Consider the following 19,746-nt stretch of genomic DNA (forward strand, 5'->3'; position numbering starts at 1 on the left):
CGGGCACACTCACGCTGCATCCCACAGAACGAGCAATTCCCGCCGGCTTGAGCCGTTCCTAGCCTCGCGCCCAGACAATGTTTCGGTTCGTGCCATTCCTTGCAAAGCAAATTCTTCGGGCATTAGCAGGCTTTCTCGTTAGTGCAGTGCAGCAAGCAACTGTTCGAGGACACTGATCATGCATGGCTAATCGTAGCAACACAATTAACGCAGGAATATTACCTTATCTCGAACTCACAATTCGCTTGGCTGAATGAGCCTTTGAGAACACCAGACACAGTCCTCCCACTGGGGCAATGACCCACGGAGTCTACAGTACACCGTGGGCATGAACGTAACTCTTCCGAACGGATGCATCAGCAAACATATCTGTGGATAAAGACAAAGCATGGCTATCGATGTGCAGAAGAGCCAAGAGGTGTCCCGAGTGGTCTAGCCGTGCTGCTTCACCAGTTGCTAGAGGCTCTGTGATACTAGAACAAGCACGTCATGGCATCCATGCTCGGAGCACGTGCCTCCATACCGCCGCTGCATGACATCTCATTGCCATTCAAGCTTGATTCTATCAGGATAAGGTGCTCGAGTAACAAACTATGATCATTTAGCCAGACATATCCACACGCACCCTTCAATAACACAAATCCCACATCAAATACACCTGCCTCAAGATAACGATGAACATCCGCTGAAACCGCCTCAATTGCCACATCCAAAGAAGTTACGCCATCTACTTAATCATGTCGACCTCCGAACCTCACATTATCATCGCTTGCCTCCAACGAAGGAGCGAGCCCCCTACTCCAACTGCGTCGTGTTGAACAGCCTGTTCCCCGTATCATTACCACCAGTGCCGATATACTTGTTCTTCGACACTCTCAACGCAACAACCTTGACATTCAGGTACCCATCAAGCTTCCCATCAGCAACAACTTCCTCCTGGACAACGCCCACCACAACCACAATGCGAATGGTAGCATGTAACGAGCGGATATGCTTCAAGAACTCTATGATCGTCTTGCCGCTGTTGATGACGGAGTCAACCAGGACGATGGTGTGCTGATTCTGAACATGCTTAGGCTTGAGGTCGGTGGGGTCATTGGCGTGTAGAAACATTGCAGTTGGAAGAGCGTCGCTGACGCCGTAGGCCATAGGCTCACCTGCACGCATGAGTGCAACGATCGTGGTTTTTGACTCGTGACGGACGCGATAGCCGGTTGTGGTTGTGTCCTTGACGTGAGGCATGGAGTACTCTTCGAGACCGATGATGTTACTCTCGCTCAAATACTCGGTTGCAAGATACCACCCGACACGACGGTGGGCTTCTCGAAGGCCTGGACCTTCGATATCCTTGTTCCGCATAGGAGTCATAAGGACTTTTGCGGCGTTCTCTTTTGCATAGACGAATGTAGCAAGCGTAGGATGTTGAGAGTGCCCAAAGATATCGTTGACGAAGTCCTCTGAAGTGAGCTGGATCACCGGAAGTTTCTTCCTCTTGAGCCGCTCCTTCACCGTGGCAGGAAACAAGACTTGACAGAACTGCCAGGGCCGGGCGTTGTCGTCGATAGCCATCTCCAACGGTGTTTCCATCTCTTTGCTCATAGCGTTCTCCTCGCCAACGACAACGATCGCTCGATCTGCTGCTTTCAGCATTTCCAGATCCAGCGGACCGTCACCGAATGCCCAGACTTTCTTCTGGTGGTGAGCTTTCAGTCTCCTGACCAAAGCACCCTTGACTTCAGCATTCACGATGAATCCGTCTGATAGACGACCTCCGCCGATGACTGTGACGGTATCGGAAAGACCTTCGCGCTTGAGCACTTTTTCCCAGACACGACGCAAACCAGCAGTGACCACAATTGCGCCAACATGCTTGTGCTCTGCGACTAGCTGGAGCAGGGATGCGAATTCGGGATACATCGTCACATTTGAAGCAACTTTGTCACAGAGTGTGTCGTATTCACTGTCATCACAAGCTTCTTCATATAGGAGCATTGCTTGGCGAAACGCGGTGTAGGTGTAGTTCCTTCCCCCAAAAAGAGGCTTAAGAGGGTCCTTGTCGTTGTGCTCAGTCAGGGGTATGCCTCGGTGGAGCTTCCAGAATATCTTGCCGGTATCTTGGGGGGCTAAGGTCTTGTCGCCGTCCAGGACGAGCATTGTCTGTAATCGTGGTAAATTCAGGGCGACCGCTGCATCAAGACGTTGTTCAGCAAGTGCGAGGTTGTGCTTTTCGGAATGAAGCTGGAAGTCTCGGATCAACTCCAGGGCTGGTTCAAGAGGTGGATCGACCACTGTCGAGAACAGGATGCTATGTTTGTAGCAGAGATTACGGAGTGCTGTCTTCTCTTCTTCCTGCCACTTGCGCAAGTCCTCCAGCTCGACATGCTTCCGTTCTTTGGTGTCCTTCTTGCGGCGTTCCTCGACTACTTCCGGAGAGACATCAAGGTAGAACATATGCGTGTAAATGTTCTCGTCGCTATGAGTCCATACTGATTGAGGGCCTCCCTGCTCCCGCAGCAGCAGATGGCCTGCGACCATGCCAATTCGACCTGTGTGAGCACATTCTTGTCCGATAGCTTCGATGGCTTGTTTGCGATACCTTGACTTTGCAAGCTCGTTCAATGTCTGGAAGGCATCGATGCCGCCGGGTACAAGCTTGTTTAGCCGGCCGGAGCCGTCTTCGAAGTGGAAGTACTCTTCACCGAGTCGTTGCTTTACCTGTTCCAGCAATGTTGTCTTGCCACAACCAGATATGCCATACAGACCGATGACAGTGGGCTTGTTTGTGGAAGAGGCAGCCGGGGCTGCCTGAGATTGGAGATCTGGGTGAAAATTAGTGGTGATTAGTTTTGAGGAGCACCCCACGTACCTGGGTCTTCCATGATGGTTTCCATGAAGTTGACTGTTCGTACCTACAGCAACGTTTAGGTGAGAGGGCAACAGGGCATATGCTCCAGATGAAAGAACAGAAGAGTTTATCACTGTTGAAGCCGAAAGCAAACATTAGCAAACCTGCATCTTTGGTCTAACCACAAGCTATTGCTCTGTCGTGATCGATAGACAAAGAATTGCTTGTGCACACATCGCGGGCTGCGATCCGCGACAAGAGCCACAAACCGGTGGCAGGCTGGATTCATTGCCTCATTGGTAGATGCATAGCCGGGTTGAAGACTGGTAGTGTCGCAAGGTGGGATCATTGATCTGTGGACTGTTTCTCGTCAGTAATGTGCAAGACTGGGGGCTTGCTGCTTTTGCTGGATCGTCGAAGAGAACGTGTCGGATGAACGACCAGTTTCATCTGCTGGCCCATCGACCGTGTCTCAGTATATTAGCAAACATTGGCTGCTATAACACAAACCTTATGCAGCAGACAATCTACCACGCAATATAGCAGTTGCCAGTTGATTGCCACGCCAGAGATGAATAAAGAGCTAGTAGAAGTAATATGACCATCAAACATACAAGTATGGCATGATACCACTGTGTGCTTTAAGAAGCGATATAGCCTGTAGAAGTGTGCGGGTCATCCTCTACCTGGTGGACTGTATTCAAACTTGACCTTGACAATCTTACGTACACAGAGGGAATGTGCTGGCGCCCTCCTCATGGACATTCAAAGCGTCCAGTTTCTGGACGCTGACTGACGTAAGATACGCACTTCGAGTCTTGACGAGTGAAGTGCCGTTGGACATGCGGACCGTGACCCTTAGGTTCCATTATTCCTGGGTCCCCCAACGTACCATTCTGCCGTTCAGATAGCCGAATCATCCTGCACTGGTTTAGCTGGCGAGTCATGCTCAGCATACCATTTGTTCCACTTCGCACAGGTGTCGTCCATGACCCGCCTGTTCTGCGGTGGTATCTTGATGCTGCTGTTGTTCTCAATTATCTGCAATGCCAGACCAGAGGAAGCATGGAACGCGATATGGCAATGCATAAGCCAAACACCGGGGTTATCTGCCTTGAATGCGATAATGATGTACCCCCCACTTGGCACCAGCGCCACATCTCGACGGGGTGGATTGTTACGTTGTATGAGCTTGTCGGCCTCGGCCTTGTTGTATGTCTTGTTTGATTGCGCCAGAAGGGCAAAGTCGTGCCCGTGGAGGTGAATTGGATGTGCAGCTGGGACGAAGACCTTTGAGGGGGTCACCGGTGGGTGTGTATCAGCCATTGTAATCAGCATCTCGATCCAGGCGCCCTCCCTAGCGTTACTTGTGACAACTGCTAGATGAGGTAGTATGTTCCAATCGGTATTCAGGTTCGTCACAGTCGGACGACTCATATTGAGCCACATCGGTTGATCTGTTAAGTCCCATCGCGCTATTGAGTGCTTAGGGTAATAAGGTGAGCCACTGGTAGTAGTCAAGCCGATGTTGTAGTCGTAGAGATCACCTGCCTGTGTCAGCGATTCGCACACCATGCCTGGCACCCGCCAGAGAATCGGAACCAACGCTGGAGCACGATCAGGCAGAGCGCGCACTCCGATTACGTTGGGTGTCTGGTTAGCCAAGAGACATACCTCGGGATGCAGGATTGACCTTCCACTCCAGGATAGGTTTGAGCTTGCCGTATGGTTCGTCAGAGCATACGGTACTAAACTCGTGTCTTTTGCTCAGTGGATCAAAGGGGCTTGCAGCATCGTATCTTAAGATGCCGATTCTCTCATCCGGGAGGGCACGAGTGGCCGCGAAGGCAGAACAATTTTGTGCAACAGTCGTTCTGATCCAGTAATTCCCTCCTGGTAATTCTTTCAACGGCTTTGCTTCGACAACGACATGGTATCGCTGTCCAATGCCTACGAGCACGCTATTGGTAGTGTAAGGGTGAATAGGCACAAAATCGGCACCGACAACCGTAATCATGTGGTCGTCGATACTGAAGATGAACGTCGCATCAACTGAGGTGTTGATCAGTCGCAACAGGTAGCGTTTGCCTCTCTGGAAGACAGTGGTGTACTTCGGCACCTCTCGCACATTGAACTGGGGATTCTGAAATTCAGCCATGGTAGGAACGTATTGGCCTTTGCCATTCAAGAGAATGCTTCTCATCGCTGGCCTGTCCACTTTGGTCTCGTTCCGAAGAGAATATGCCCACTCGTCAAATGCATTCCTGTAACTCCAGTCTGTCATCAAGAATGGGTCTTTCGCTAGCTCGTAGGAGCCGCTTGATGGTCCATGGATTGTCATAGGCCCAGCTAAGCCTACACCATACTGCAAAGCATTAGCATCAAAGAGCTGGGCGAGGGCGTCCATTCACCTGAAGAGAGTAATGGCTGTGATACCATGAGGTTCCGTACTGCATCGCACGAAACGTGTAGGTCATTTGTTCTCCAGGAGCAATGGGACACTGAGTTACAGCGTTGACCCCATCCATTTCCGTGGTGCCCAGTTGACGTATACCATGCCAATGAATAGTTGTGCCGTTTGTTTTAAGCTTATTCTTGACCGTAATGTTCAACATGTCGCCCCAACATGCTTCAATCCATGGCCCTGGGTATGAGTTGTTAAAGACCTGTCCGCCAAGCATTGCCACGCCATCTGGTGAGATGGTTTGTTCTGTGATCTCGAGATAGTAGTTGCGGGTGATGCCTTCAGGATAATCGACCTCGTAATTCGTCTTGATATTGTACTCTTTGTCGGGCCCCTTGAGCCAGCAACCTCTGTCATCGGGCCGGGAGCAGGAGACGTACCTCTTTAGTGCTGGATACTCGCACCTGAACGGCCTACGCTCCGGATGACTCGGTGGCTCAAATATGGGACCTGCAAAGTACCTGGGATGGTCGATAGGCCAATCGAGCACCTTCTGTGGTGTGCCATCACCATCTTGGAATGGGGACTTCAGGATAGCTACCACGTAGACCACACCTGACCACCAGGATTGAACGAAATGCATATTGAAATCTTACCAGATAATTGTTCTTGCACTCGAGGAGCAGACCAAAGAGCTGAAGAAGAGCTCTAGCTGGGCTGAGGGCTGGCCCATGACTTATGAGAGATGGACACTCCTGGGGGCTGGCTGATCATCAGGGCTTACGGTCGCCGGCAAGGACGCCTTGCTATTACCTTACTGGCCGTCACAGCACAAGACACTTACATTCGGCGTACTGAGAACAGCTGTAAGCATGTAGCCAGCAATGAAGAGTGAGATTGGCCAGTTAAAGCGTTGAATAAGCGAGACGCAGCTCGGTACCATGTACAGTGCGTGTTCATGCATGAAATTCGCTTCGTGAACTTCATGGCGTTCTTGTCGAGCAAAGACAACATGGCTTCCAGCTGGAGAAGCACTGATGAGGCTTCCCAAATGATCGTGATTGTGAGAGGTAGGTCAGCATGCCCCGCAGAAACACGCGACTCTGGTTGGACGAACGTCGTCTAACATGGCCAGTTCAGGCGGTTTCGCTTTCGCCTGCGTTCAGCTCTTCCGGAAACAGGTGAAAGCTGAAGGAGGCGTTGGTTGTGTCGAGAACATATCACACCTTTGTGGCACGTAGTACGCGTCGAGTCTGAATACGTATTCCTCGACGGGAGTCCTTCGATTGTTGCCAAGACTGGTCGTCTACGGCCAATTCTGCCGCTAGTTACGCAGCTATGAATAACCGTAGCATTTATCGATAAGGCGACGCTAGTCCCACGTGCACCCCTCTAGAAGCGAAGTATCGGGTTGTGTATCTTGCATCTCTTGGATTAAGACGCCGACATACCGCAGACTACATATCCAGATTACAAGGCTATCAACTCCAGATCGTTCTGTTATAGCGACAACCTCTAGTACAAAGAAAATGGCAACAGAAACAGAAACAGCCCCACAGCCACCACGGCAAGTGATCTATTGCGGAGGTGCGCTCACCTGAAACCATAATGAGGAGGACTATTGCTGATACTGGGTATGTAGTCTGCACACTGCCGCCAGAGGTAAAGTTGCTTACCACCTTCCCAGTGATCACGATTAACGATGGACAAAGTACTGCGAGTTCGGCGGCACAACCAAGAAGTGCGAAGAATGGCTCGAGGACAACCACCCAGACCTGCATAAGAAGTTATACTCTCAAGGTGAGCGTTGAAGTAAGGGTCTTGGTGGCGTGGACTAAGACAATCGATCTAGACACCCTGAATGCAAACATGGCCGCACTCTCAGTCGACGCCCAAAAACGAGCAGAGAAAGACGCCGCGAAGAAGACGGCAAAAGCTGAAGCCGCGGCCCAGAGAGAAGCAGAGCGGAAGGCTGAAGCCATGGTCCTCATCAAGCGTGTGGAACGCAACAAGCGAAAATACGTGACTGTGGTATCTGGCCTGGAACAGCACGGCTTGGAATTGAAGAAGATTGCAAAGGAATTGGGGAAGAAGTTCGCAACAGGAAGTTCGGTGACGAAGACGGCGTCTGGCGGTGAGGAGATAACTGTGCAGGGAGATGTCAGTGATGATCTATATGACTGGCTGACGGAGAACTACGAACAGATTCCGGAGGATAACATTGACTGTATTGAGGACAAGCCGAAGAAGAAGGCGCAAGCATAGTGGGAAATGAGCATCTGCATCTGGCTGTTCATGCTTGGATATCCAGAGCATGAGATGGTCTGGATCTCAAGTTCTATGACCATCACGACGTCGACCAGATAATGAACCTGAGCTTTTCATGCTCTGTGCAGGTTCGCAAGACCGCTTTCAGGTATCAAATATGGCCTTCTCGCTAACAGGAGGGTACCAATATCGCCAGGCTGGGTCTTCAGCCTCTGTCGCACCCATTTTACAGATTGCAACACGGTCGATCACGGCATCCCTCAACCAGATGTACTCCCTCTCCGCACTAGATGCTGGCTGGTCACGATCATCTTGCTTCTGTGCAATCTCGTTCTCATCTCTTTCCTCATCACTAGCATCGTCTTGCTCTTCATCTGCTGCACCCACTAAAGCGTGTTCAGCTTCAGCAACGTCTCCATCAAACTGGTTGAAAACTCTCAACAGTGGTCTAGCGTCTACAACGCCTTCCTGCCACCTCCTCTTCCCATGAGCCCATTTACGGCCCTTAGTCGTTCGACCGCCTTTAGCCTGCATCTTGTACCGCATATTCGCGACAGTAGCGTGAAGGACAAGCGGGCGTGTTTCGGTGATGAAGCCTTCTTTGCGGAATATCTCGCGTAGGTGAAGGCCGAAGGTGTACAATCTGGTGTTCTCGTTGAATGTTGGTCGAGTGGATGAGTTGTCGGAGATCGTTGACTGTTCTCGCGGCCCTGCCCAGATGACACGGGCGCCTTTTTCTTTCGGGAAGGCGCCGAGACCTGTGAGTGAGACGTACAATGGTGGTGGTGAGGGAGTGCTTGATGGTACCTGAGTTTCAGCACTCGTTTTTGTGGCGGCAAGCGGCGGAGGAGATACTGGCCGCCCAAGAGACTTGACACCCCGTGTCGGATCTGTTTCTGGTGGTTTGTCGTCTCCTATCTCAACTTTTGCCGAGACCTCGTCCTCCACTTCGCCAGTCTCCTTCTCCTCTTTGTCCTGCCACTTTCTTGCCTGTTTTACACCGGCTGGGGGCCCTGCCTCTGCATCTGTGAGAATTCGTTGCAAGTCAAGACCTTGAAGAAGGCCCTTAGCTTTTTGCATCTGAGATTCTTCTGACAGATCCATTACTCCAAGAGTGAGATGGTATGTGCCTGCTGCTCGATGAACAATGCTAGGTAAGATTTGAAGACTCTTCTCGAATGCCCTCTTGTCACCGGTGGGCTTGTTGGTGTTACCGAGTGGATCGTCTTCGTTCGGACTGAAAGGAGTATTGTCTCCATTATCTGGCTGCTTGGACTTCGATGTTGAGCCCGCCTTCCCGGTCACCACCTTGACCTTGCCGTCCGGCGTCTCCTCGAGCCTACGCTTTGGCTTTTCAGGCTCAGTCGAGACACTTCGGAAGTACGCCAGGGATTCTGCTAATTGTGAGACAGTCGTTTCGGAGGCAAGTGGAAAGCATAGAAAATGAGTGGTCTTCGCCTTCTTTTCACCTGCCTCGGCATTTCCGTCATTTTTGGACTTCTTGCCTTTGGCCATGATGTATGTTGATGCCGGTCTATGTAAGGATGATGAGGATTTGATTCCCTGACGTTGAGCGTTGTCGTCAGTATTGCTATGATGTATTGCACAGCTGTGATCGGTCGTGTACTTCGGTGTGTAGATCCTGGCAGAGACAGCAGCACTCCATCGCACAAAGGAGACTTTCATACCACTCTATCGCATTGGACAATACATCCCCTGCTGCAGCAATAAACGCTTGATTGGCACATCAATTCCGGTGACTCAACACGATGTCGATCGAGTGCTGCTGCCTACAGTCTCCACAGTCGGTTGGCGTTACTGAGCTGAGCTTCTGATTGTGGAAAGGCTCTGTCGCGATCAGATATCGCTGCTTTAGCTGGGATAGCTGTTGACTCGAAAGAGCTGGAGCTCGTCGTCGCTCTGACTAGCGGCGCCGATATCCTAGCATCAATCGGATTTCTCCACGCTGAGCTAAAAGTTAGGCTTGATGTCCATCGTTAGGACCTAAAACCATGCCCGCTCATCTCCTTCCCACCGAGCAAGGACAAGAAAGCCGTCCTTATCCTCTTCAGTTTTCTGACACCTATCGACTTATTCTGTACAAAAGCTTTAAACAGCTCATCACTGAATTGCCGGGTCTTGCTTCAAGTGCTTTTCCCAGTGCAATATCACTCGGCACAAGCTGATACAATGAGATGTTAGCATCCTTGCCACAGCGATCATTTCGGCGATAGATACATGGTAAGAATTAAGCTCTGACGAGGCATACGAACGGTGAACCCCTCAGTAGCCATTTAGAGTCGTGTCATGCGCCGTGAAGGTGTGATGTTGACGACCCAGCTATTGCAGCTTCCGCTCTTTGCTTGAACCCTCACAGTCAGCAAGTAGCCGATCAGATCATTGAGATCTCGGCCAGTCTGGATCTTGACCTCCGTTAAATAGTCCCGATTTTGACAGATCATAACGTACTGCTATAGTCGATGCTAAGAGTTCGCCACAAAAGGACTGTGCCGGAAACTGTCACCAACCTCTACCACCAAATACGATGTCATTGAGCATTGAGCTCGAAGAGCACGATGGACGAAAACATTTCTACCTGGGCGAAGCAATACGCGGCAGGGTCGTATTCAAGCTGCCAAAGCAACGCAAGATCGCATTTGCATCCATCACTTTTCGTGGCAAGATCGACACAGAATACGTCGAAAGCCGCCGCGGTAAGGCAGGTAGTACACATGGTCCACGAGTCCGCGCGCACGAAGTACTCCGCCTCTTCGAGTATACCGAGAACCTCTTCCGAGGACCCTTCGACGTTCCACCGCAAACGTTCTCCTGGCCTTTCACATTCACCATCCCCACTCATGTTGAGCACGCACGTGTCGGCAACAGGTCCCCCGGGTTCATACCCGACGGCATCAGCCCGCTGCCACCCACCCTATCCTGGGAAGACTTCACCTTCACCCACGACGCTCGTGCACGCATCAAGTACAAGCTCGTCGCCCACATCGACTCCGGCGGCCTCTTTAAGAACGAAGACATCGAACTCTCCATCCCGATCTCGCGGTTTTCCACCGTTCCGCCACCATACCCACAACTCGTCAAGCACGAATTTATTCCTAGTCCATGCTGGTCATCCCGCGAGCTTCGAGATCAACCACATAGCCTAAAGCAGAAATTTAGACATCTCACATCCAACGATCCAGAGCTGAAAACACCATGTATCGCATTCAAAGCCTGGGTCCACTTCCCGCTACAGCTCGCGCCAGACCAGAAGACAGCCATCGCATTCAGCATCCAGCATCACCGCGTCACACCCAACGATCCTGAAGCACCCGAACTCGTCCTCGATGCACTCCGTCTAAGCTTATACTCTCGCACCGCAATGACAGCAGCCAACACTGCCTTCGGCTCCTCATTCTCACTCACAGGCGATCGGTACTGCCAAGGCAGCCAACACGAAGCCGGAACTACCATCAGCTTCAAGCCTACGCGACTAGATCTCGAAGGTAAAGAAGTATATCTCTCTGACAGTATCTGCTTGGCGGACTGGACGGCTAGTCCTCACATGAGCTTTATGGGCGACTTCGAGACGTACACCATTATGCGCGGTCATCGCATACGGGTCGAGGCTGATGTGCGGCATCCGGCGACTGGGCACGTATTTCAGTTGAGGACGGAGATCAGGTTTGAAGTGCTGGATGAATATATGCCTGAGTTAGCGAGCGGGATGGCCATCCCAAGGGCAGACGGTGGTACCGTCACGAGATATGAAGATATCGATAATGAGCTGCCGGCTTATCACGAGGATGTGAGACCACCTGAAGTTGACAGTAGTACTGGCAAGGTGGAGGTGCTGACGAAATCCTGAGAACCGCCTGCTCGTCTTTTCCTTGCTATCAGTAACGTTATGCGTGACGTTTCCTCTTTGTATAGGTATCCTGATCATCCAAGGAAGGCACAAATCGCATATTCAATAGTCCTACAGCTCTTGCTCGCATCTGAGGATCTCGCAGCCACTCTCTCAGGTATGGGCTTGTCTCCTGCTCGCTGTCATCTCGACCGTAGATGAACTCGGTATATCGTAGCATTGGTCGTCCTTTCTCCAAGAAGTACATCGTTAATCTATGCGTTCAGCATGCTTAACAGTCAAGAATATCCTGCTGTTTTCAGCGATTTGGTTCGGCTCATTCTTGTGCTGACTCGATGGGCCGGAATTGCTAGAATGCCGACGAGGCATTTCCATGCATACACAATCCTGGCGCATTTTCCCATCTCTTGTAACAGCTGCTCCGAGGGAGATCAGTCGTGAGTTTGCCCCGTCGAGTTTGAGCTTCGAAGTTCGATCAAGCCGAAATTGGTAGGCTGGTCGGTCGCAGTGAGATGGTACTGATATGTCTGATGCGATTGATCGAAATTTGCATCCCCTCAGAGGTGGATGTGGATCACAGGCTATGATGCTGCAAGGACTCGAGGAGGTTTGAGCAGTCCGCCCTGTGGTTGTAGGCTTCGTCGGTAGTACGTATAACACGAGGATGTCGTAAGCCAGTGTCCTTAACAACAATGCATGAGTTACCTAGGTAGAGAGCTTGGACGAGGCGGTGTTAGGTGAGAAGACGTAGATGTGTTGTAAAGAGCTCGGTGCGCGCGCTCGAAAACGTGGGGGTTCTGCTTTTAGCATTACTAGTTGGTGAAGGTTAAAACGGCAAAAAAGAAGAAATGTTGTGGCAGCCGGATTCGAACCGGCGATCTTCATCTGTTCAACTAGCTCCTCCTACACACGAGTCTGATGCACCCGCTCAACTCAACATGAACTATTAATGGAAGTACCACCTGACAGGCTGTGGGACCTGCCAGATGGGAGGACTCTTTCGAGCCCTGTTGCTCTCCCCTGCCACGTTACTGCTGCCACTTCGTGGGCGCATGATCAACGAATTGCGCTCTGGCGTTCGCTTGGGAACCCAAGTATGTTCTGCGGAGCATTATTGCTGCTCGACTTCAAACTAGCAAAATGCTGCTATAAATGTGTGTCTTATCAAATTGCTTGATCCGGTTGTTTCGTCCATGTAGCCAACTCTAACCCGCCCACACGAATCAGAGAGGCATTGAGTCAATAGAGAACATCAGAACTCATGCAGTAAGGAGCCAATGACCGTTGAACATTTGTGATGAGCCTTACCACTCGGCCATGCCACAGATTTGGTGCACAGAATCTGGTATTGAATATTTATGGTTGTGTCTCGGCCCGGATAGTCCACGTGGCTCGGGTGAAGGTTCTCCTGACGCCGTTGGGCAAGTACGCCCTGGCCGTACCTTCCGGTACTGCCCCGACCTTGTCTTTACATAGTACCACTCTCCATTTCTCTAGCTAGTACTACAATACCATACCCATTGCCTCCTATCAACGCAGGCCTATTAAGCTGTGGCGTCGCTGGACGTGCGACTCGACAGCCTGCTCTTCGTTGGAAAATTTTTATGTGGCAGGCTTTGGAGGCTGGCTTCCGGATCACTGGATGCACCGTCAATCAGGTGTCCTTCGGATCTTCGACGTAAGCAGAAGAGTTGCAGAAATTGGATGTTCATGGGCGTACGGAACGTACATCTTGTCGTAGACATCTGGCAAGGACTGGGGACAACTTCAGATGCTGCGTGTTGCCCATGTTCAATGTCAAGACACCGCTATCAATCAGAATCCTGCTCAAGTATCATCTGAGCAAACCTATCGATTTCTTCGTCGGGACCAAAGCTGTTTGGCGTCCTCGCTAGAGGTATAGGCAGTGTCAAACTCGTCTGACTCGTATTTGTGATGGTTCGCGATAGGTGATCCGAGCTGTTACCGGCGCGCGACATTCGTCGACCGTCATTGCTGTTTGTGATGAGTTTCTCCTGCAGACGTAGAAATGTGGCGGCCTCCCAGTGACCAGTACGATCCGCCCAGTCCCTCGGCAAATTTTTGTGACGGTCTCTGGCATGAACAAGGTCCTGCGCGTTCCAGTCTGGCTGTAATAGTTCTCGAATACCATCCAGGAATCTTTTGCTTGCCGCTACGTGTAGGCAAGTCATACCACGTTCATTGCGTGCCCAGATGTTAGCTCCAGCTTCCAACAGGCACCGTATGACCGCAACAGAGTTCGAAGCAGCAGCCTTGAGAAGCGGGGTTTGTGAAGTGCCGGTCTTTGCCTCAATATCTGCGCCATGTTTGAGCGCTAGCTGAGTCATTTCCACCGAACCTATCGAGGCAGCAATATGTAGTGGTTGCCAACCATGAAAACCTCTAGAATGGATCGATGCGCCTAAGCCCAGCAGAAGCGTTGCGATTTCAGCAGCATCTTCGATGAAAGCGATGTGTATCGGCAAGTGTCCGGAGCCATCAGCACGATGCAACAGCTCTGGTGTTCTCTTCAGTAGCAGCTCGGCAGCAGGCCAATCTCTGGCTTCGATAGCTTGAGCGAGTGGGACAATTGGATTGTAGATCTGGTACTGAAGAGGACTGCTGTCGATATCCAGTCGGATCTCCAGGTCTCGTAAGTACTTGTAGATATCAATATGTGCTGTGATCAGAGCAAGTTCTTGTGCATTTCGATGGCCGTGATCCCTTTTTTGGAGCAATTGTGACTGTAGCTTCGGGTCGCGATGCTCGAGTAAAGCCTTGACAATGTCGATATTACCCGCCCGGCACGCCATGAACAAGCATGTGTTTTGCCGGTAGTCTTCGTGCAAGAGGTTCGCTCCAGCTTTCAGGAGTAGCTTGACAAGGTCGACATGTCCACCTCTACAGGCACGGAAAAGTGGTGTCCAGCCATCATGGCCTACATGGTCAATATCGGCACCTTGTGATATCAAATACTGTGCAACATCCATAGATCCCGAGGTCGAGCATAGATCAAGCGATGTTTCTTCTCGAGAGCTGGCATTGATGTTAGCGCCTGCCAGGACAAGAAGTTTTACAGCACCGGCGTGTCCTCTTTTGGACGCAATGTGGAGTGCGGTTCGATACTTTTCGTCCACTGCTGCGACTAAGGCGCCTGTCTGAAGAAGAAATTCAAGCATTGCTTCGTCACCAAGGTCGGCTGCTTTATGTAGAGCAGTCCAGCCGCCACGGCAATGGACGTCTAGCTGGGCTCGATTGTGCTTGAGTAAGGCCCTCGCGGTCTCGAGTCGTCCGTACGTGACAGCGTGATAGAAAGGGGTCGACTTTCGCTTGTTGGTGTCCATGAGATCTGCTCCATTTGCTATGAGAACTTCGCAGGCGTCTGTGTGTCCATAACCAGCAGCATCCTGCAACGGCAGATTGCCATACACATTGCGACATCGATTAATGATGGTCTTGTCTGTGAGCTTAGAGATCAAGAGCTCGATCAAATCAGCTAGTCCAAAATATGCCGCAATGGTGATGCCTGCCCCATTTGAATATGCCCAGGGCGTAGCCTGGTTTCTCCAATCTTTTGCGTAAGGATTGTCTAGATGCCGCAGGCGAGAGATAGCCAGGATGTGAAGAGAGCTGTTCAGAAGCTTGATAGCCAGGTCGGAGTAACAGTCGACTTGCAGGTCTTGTGCGTGGAAGCCCCAATAATACGCCGCGTATCTGAAAAAGCCATGGTTCTGGATGAAGTCGGCAACTTTGAGATCGTCTGTCAGCATCGGCAAAGTCCTCAAAGTAGAATGTAGTAGATACGACAAGCATGTTCGGACAAGGGGCAATTCATGGTCCGGAAGAATGCCAGGTTGTGATCGGAGGTACTCATCGATTGAGAAATGAAAGAAGGCCACGGTACTTGTTTCTTGGTCCAGCTGCACCAGCCCGGCACAAGATTCAATCACGACACGAGATGGTACAATGTTATCGGCATCGAGGCTTTCCTCCCCCTCACGCACAGCCAAAGCCTGCTGCAGCTCTGATATCTGCAGAGGCCTCTTTGCATGGGATATCCACATCATCGTTCGAAAAGCCAGGTCTCTGCGAGCCGCGGGGAGCCCGTAAATGCGGTCTAGCGAGGCCTTGAATGCCTCGTCCAACGTCTGCGTATGCTCCTCCAGAGCTCGTCTCATATCAGCCTTGGTTATTTGTTGCAAGATATTGTTGAGCTGAAGGGCTGGTAGCAGAAAAGTACCTTGTGATCTGGACGTCAATTTATCGATGATCTCGTGGTGAAATGCATCATCAATCAGCTCAAGATCATGGTGTTCAGCCAGCCGCTGCTTGAGGTAGAGTTCCACATCCTCTGATTTGGCAGCAATATTGACAATACAAGGCGAGGAGAAGTATGCCTGTAATTGGCCAAGATGAGGCCTGGTAGTTGCAAGGATTTTGGTTCTAGGGTTCACGGATCTGATGTCCTGTAGAACTTTCAGTATTTCATTTCTTCTTCTTACGTCCTCCAGCTCATCCAATGCATCGATGACAATGAAGACATTGTCGCACGTACCAATGACTCTCTGAAGCACATTCCGAAGCTCCTGAAACCATAAAATGTCTTCGAGGTCGTGCCTAGTCTCTCGATAGAAGTCAAGGACAGCAGAAGGCATCCTGCTCAACGATTGACAAGTTTGACGGAGCAGTGACTTTGCAAAATGGGCAGCGTCTTGTGACTGGGCTTCGAAGTGAGAGCAGTAGTAATTGAGGACAACGACGTCGTCACTGCTGTACTTGGTCCGAAAGTGATCGTAAACGAAAGAAGCAAGAATGGTTTTGCCCGCCCCAGGGTGTCCCGTGCAGAGCATATCATAAGCAGCCTCACTGAGCGATTGCCATTTCTCAAATTCGTCAGAGTGAAGAAACCACTCGCAAGTGTCGCTGATTCGTTTTCTTTGCGTTTCTACGTGCCGATGTAAACTCGAGGCAGGAATGAGCCAGGCCAAGATTTCAGCCTTCTGTCGTGCTTGCTCTCTCTCTTCTTGTAGACGCAGATGGTGGCTCATTTCCTTAATCTCCCCTGTCTGATCTAGTATTGACGGCAGGACGGCTAACATCTTCTCAGACTGGGCGAGCTTGCCTTGCACGTCAACGGTGGGCAACGACTCTTCACGCATCATGTCCATCACCTTCCGAAAACTTGCACGTTGCTCATGCAAAGCTGTCTCGGCTGCATCAGCTGCCTTTGACAGAATGCTCAGACCTTTGGTGGTAAGCGCAAATTGAAACGTCTGAGCAGAGCGCTGCAAGGCGTCCACCAGCTTTTTGATCTCATCCTGCTCAAACGGCCATTTCAGCCTGTCAAGAGTTCGTGCCAGTTTACCTTCATGTCCTGCCTTCAGTTTATCACCCACCCGCTCAAGGCGCGTCGTGCAGTTCACGAGAGCATTTCGGAGAACAGAGTCATCGTCGAAGGCTGCATCTTGTGCTTGCTGGGTAGACAAAAAATCCCTCAGCTGGCCGAGTATTCCACCGAGAAGCAGTAGTTCTTGGTGCAAATTGTGTATGTCCTGCTTCCGATCCTTAACGGCTGTAGCATAGTCCTTGACAGCTTTGGTGACTTCGCCGATTACTGCCAGCAAACCAACAACGCCGCTTGCAATCGAGAATGGATCCATACTTCAAGTCGTAGCATGCTTGTGCGAGCACGACCTGACTAACTGCTTAGAATAGCACTCACCCTGTAGGTGACGACTCTAGGAATGTCGAGTGACCTTGCCAGCGAAATCGTGCTCTAGCGACTTCCATGGTTTCCGAATGGCATAGACGCCCAACAAATGGTCGCCTAACGGGAGAGGACGCGTTGACGTTGTCAGTCATGTCAGTCGAGGAAGAAAGTCTTCGTTAATTGTGGGTAGCACTGTATCTACCTAGGCTTGAAAGTGGATGTTGTCACCCACAAGCTAAGCTTCTTCAGCACCAATCACGCCCGAAGCCAGGACAGCTTAGCACATGCCGACCCCATGAATGGCCTTGTAAGCGGTTGTTCCTGCCGATTAGCGTTACGTGCACCCTTCACCTTATGAGGGTAAAGAGCACATATCTTGAGACGTTTCTTCACATACGACCATAGTTTCACAAGCATATCGTACCATTGCTGCAATAAAGTTACATTGCATCGATGTCAACAACAGCGCATTAGAAGAACACCAATAGAGCACCATGCCCCAAGACAGGTTGCGACAGCACGACAGCGATACCGACTATGCCCCGTCTTAGTGCTGTTCAGTCAACACTTCAACATGTAACAGCAGCGCTCTCCAAGATCGGCCGGGTGCCTCTGGCCTTACTCCTGGTCTGGATCTTGACTGTCTGGTGGGGGGAGCAAAGCACGTATGAGGGCCACGTACAGAAGTGTCTATGGAACAACTGGGAGACCTGGGTATGGCATGTGAAAGAATAGGTGGTAGGAAGCTGACACGGTGACCAGAAGGCAGGATTGAAACCTCATCATGTCCTCCTTGTGGCAGACCCCCAAATTGTCGATCCACACACCTACCCAGACCGGCCGTGGCCTCTCTCCTCTCTGACCGTCCTTTACACGGATCTCTACCTGAAACGGTCATATCGTACCCTGCTTCAGCAACTACAGCCAGATTCAACACTGTTCTTAGGTGATCTCTTTGATGGAGGGCGAGAATGGGGCACGAAGAAATACTCGTCTCCGGACAAGCAATACAAGCGATATGGACAAGATTTCTGGCTGAGGGAATATGATCGCTTTCAGAACATGTTCGTAAAACCCTGGTACGACTCTGGCCTGCCATATATGCCAGGCGAATCCGGACACAGATTGATCACTTCACTTCCGGGCAACCATGACCTGGGCTTCGGTGGTGGAATCAATCCTCATGTTAAGAGCAGGTTCGATGCGCACTTCGGCCCATTGAACAGGATTGACATCCTCGGGAATCACACGTTTGTGTCGCTTGACACAGTCTCCCTGAGTGCCATGGACCAGGTCGATCTCCAGACAGGTGCAGTAGGAACCGGAGACGGTACAGCTGCAGCGCAATCTGGCAAAATCTGGAAGCCTGTAGAGAGCTACCTAGACGATGCAAAAGTCTTGAGAGAACGCGCCATCAAACGAGAAGTCACCCAGCTAGGCGCAAGATCCCCATTTCCCGAGATGAGAAAAGCGGCATCAGGTTCGTCGCACAAATTTGCGCATCGTGTATCAGCTCTAGATGCCGATACTCAGTCAGGGAAGGAAGAGTCTACCGACCCCCTCTCTGTACACACCTCCCAATTCCCAACCATAATCCTCACCCACGTGCCCCTCTACCGCGACTCAGAAAAAGACTGCGGACCACAACGCGAACGAGGTCACGCAATCCGAATCGCAAATGGCTACCAGTACCAGAACGTCCTCACACCACTCATCAGCAAGGACATCGTCGACAAACTCGACGCCAGCCAAATAGCCATGGTCTACAGTGGCGACGATCACGACTACTGCGAAATCGAACACAACGAATTCACAGGCCGCATCAAAGAGATTACCGTCAAGAGCATGAGTTGGGCGATGGGCGTCAGAAGGCCCGGCGTACAGCTTGTCAGCTTGTTGAATCCGATTGAACTCTCTGAAGCTATGATCTCGAGTGGGTATAGTAAGCCGACGCCGGACAAGGAAGAGAAGGTACTCAATATGCCGCGGGGGACAGTACAGAACCATTTGTGTCTACTGCCGGATCAGCTTGGCATTTTTATCAGGTACGGCGAACTACTGGGACTAACCTTGATCGCGCTGCTGGCCAGAGCATTATTCTGGAAACCTTCAACGTCTAGCTTCACCTCCAGACAGGATCTTGAAAGCGACGAACCACTACTACCAACGACGAAAACCTACATGAACGGTAACGGCAGTGCAAAACACGCTGCTTCGCCACCTCTACGAGCTCAATCAGCTAACAACGATTCCATCTCATCAACACTCTCAACAACCCAAATCACATCACGCAGAAATGGTTCCCTAGGAGGCTACGGAAACCTCCCATCAGAGTCGCGCTCACGCTCAACATCACCGTCGAAAATGAAGTTCATCGACGACTCAGACGACTGGGGCAACCCAACCACAGCACACGATCGGACAGCCTACGCCAGGGTGTACCACGACCCGTCGCAAATGAGCCAGACGCAATGGGTCGCATATCACATTAGTACCACGTGGTTGTTCAGGAGTTCGAGGACAAAGGTGGAGGAATTCACGAAGAGTATGGTGTACGTTAGCGTGCCTGTGTTGAGCTTCTACTTTTGGTTGCTGTATAGAGATATGTAAAGGTGGTGGGTGGTTCACAGCACAACAGCAACAGAAAACATTCT

At 51.0% G+C, this 19,746-nt stretch overlaps 7 protein-coding genes across 7 annotated transcripts; 3 read left to right on the forward strand and 4 right to left on the reverse strand.

Annotated features, from left to right (window-relative positions):
* Positions 1-795: 795 nt before the first annotated feature.
* PMZ80_006551 (uncharacterized protein) lies at positions 796-2,891 on the reverse strand (the record flags this gene model as incomplete). Its single annotated transcript, XM_064874963.1, has 2 exons — positions 796-2,819; positions 2,867-2,891. 2 exons carry the CDS (start codon positions 2,889-2,891, stop codon positions 796-798), a joined length of 2,049 nt encoding a protein of 682 aa, XP_064729363.1.
* Positions 2,892-3,748: 857 nt separating this feature from the next.
* On the reverse strand, positions 3,749-5,892 carry PMZ80_006552 (uncharacterized protein; the record flags this gene model as incomplete). Its single annotated transcript, XM_064874964.1, has 3 exons — positions 3,749-4,392; positions 4,520-5,210; positions 5,356-5,892. The coding sequence occupies 3 exons, from the start codon at positions 5,890-5,892 to the stop codon at positions 3,749-3,751; spliced, it is 1,872 nt and encodes a 623-aa protein (XP_064729364.1).
* A 965-nt stretch (positions 5,893-6,857) lies between these two features.
* TMA22 (Translation machinery-associated protein 22) lies at positions 6,858-7,514 on the forward strand (the record flags this gene model as incomplete). Its single annotated transcript, XM_064874965.1, has 3 exons — positions 6,858-6,911; positions 6,962-7,049; positions 7,102-7,514. The coding sequence occupies 3 exons, from the start codon at positions 6,858-6,860 to the stop codon at positions 7,512-7,514; spliced, it is 555 nt and encodes a 184-aa protein (XP_064729365.1).
* Positions 7,515-7,661: 147 nt separating this feature from the next.
* On the reverse strand, positions 7,662-9,032 carry PMZ80_006554 (uncharacterized protein; the record flags this gene model as incomplete). The annotated part of the gene is made up of 1 exon (XM_064874966.1): positions 7,662-9,032. The coding sequence occupies one exon, from the start codon at positions 9,030-9,032 to the stop codon at positions 7,662-7,664; it is 1,371 nt and encodes a 456-aa protein (XP_064729366.1).
* A 1,030-nt stretch (positions 9,033-10,062) lies between these two features.
* PMZ80_006555 (uncharacterized protein) lies at positions 10,063-11,382 on the forward strand (the record flags this gene model as incomplete). Its single annotated transcript, XM_064874967.1, has 1 exon — positions 10,063-11,382. One exon carries the CDS (start codon positions 10,063-10,065, stop codon positions 11,380-11,382), a length of 1,320 nt encoding a protein of 439 aa, XP_064729367.1.
* A 1,811-nt stretch (positions 11,383-13,193) lies between these two features.
* On the reverse strand, positions 13,194-17,042 carry PMZ80_006556 (uncharacterized protein; the record flags this gene model as incomplete). Its single annotated transcript, XM_064874968.1, has 1 exon — positions 13,194-17,042. The coding sequence occupies one exon, from the start codon at positions 17,040-17,042 to the stop codon at positions 13,194-13,196; it is 3,849 nt and encodes a 1,282-aa protein (XP_064729368.1).
* Positions 17,043-17,629: 587 nt separating this feature from the next.
* On the forward strand, positions 17,630-19,702 carry PMZ80_006557 (uncharacterized protein; the record flags this gene model as incomplete). Its single annotated transcript, XM_064874969.1, has 2 exons — positions 17,630-17,806; positions 17,855-19,702. The coding sequence occupies 2 exons, from the start codon at positions 17,630-17,632 to the stop codon at positions 19,700-19,702; spliced, it is 2,025 nt and encodes a 674-aa protein (XP_064729369.1).
* Positions 19,703-19,746: the final 44 nt, after the last annotated feature.

The sequence above is a fragment of the Knufia obscura genome, assembly GCF_036327395.1.
Source record: "Knufia obscura strain CCFEE 5817 isolate CBS 148926 chromosome Unknown scaffold_7, whole genome shotgun sequence".
In the NCBI taxonomy this organism is placed as follows: Eukaryota; Fungi; Ascomycota; class Eurotiomycetes; order Chaetothyriales; family Trichomeriaceae; genus Knufia; species Knufia obscura.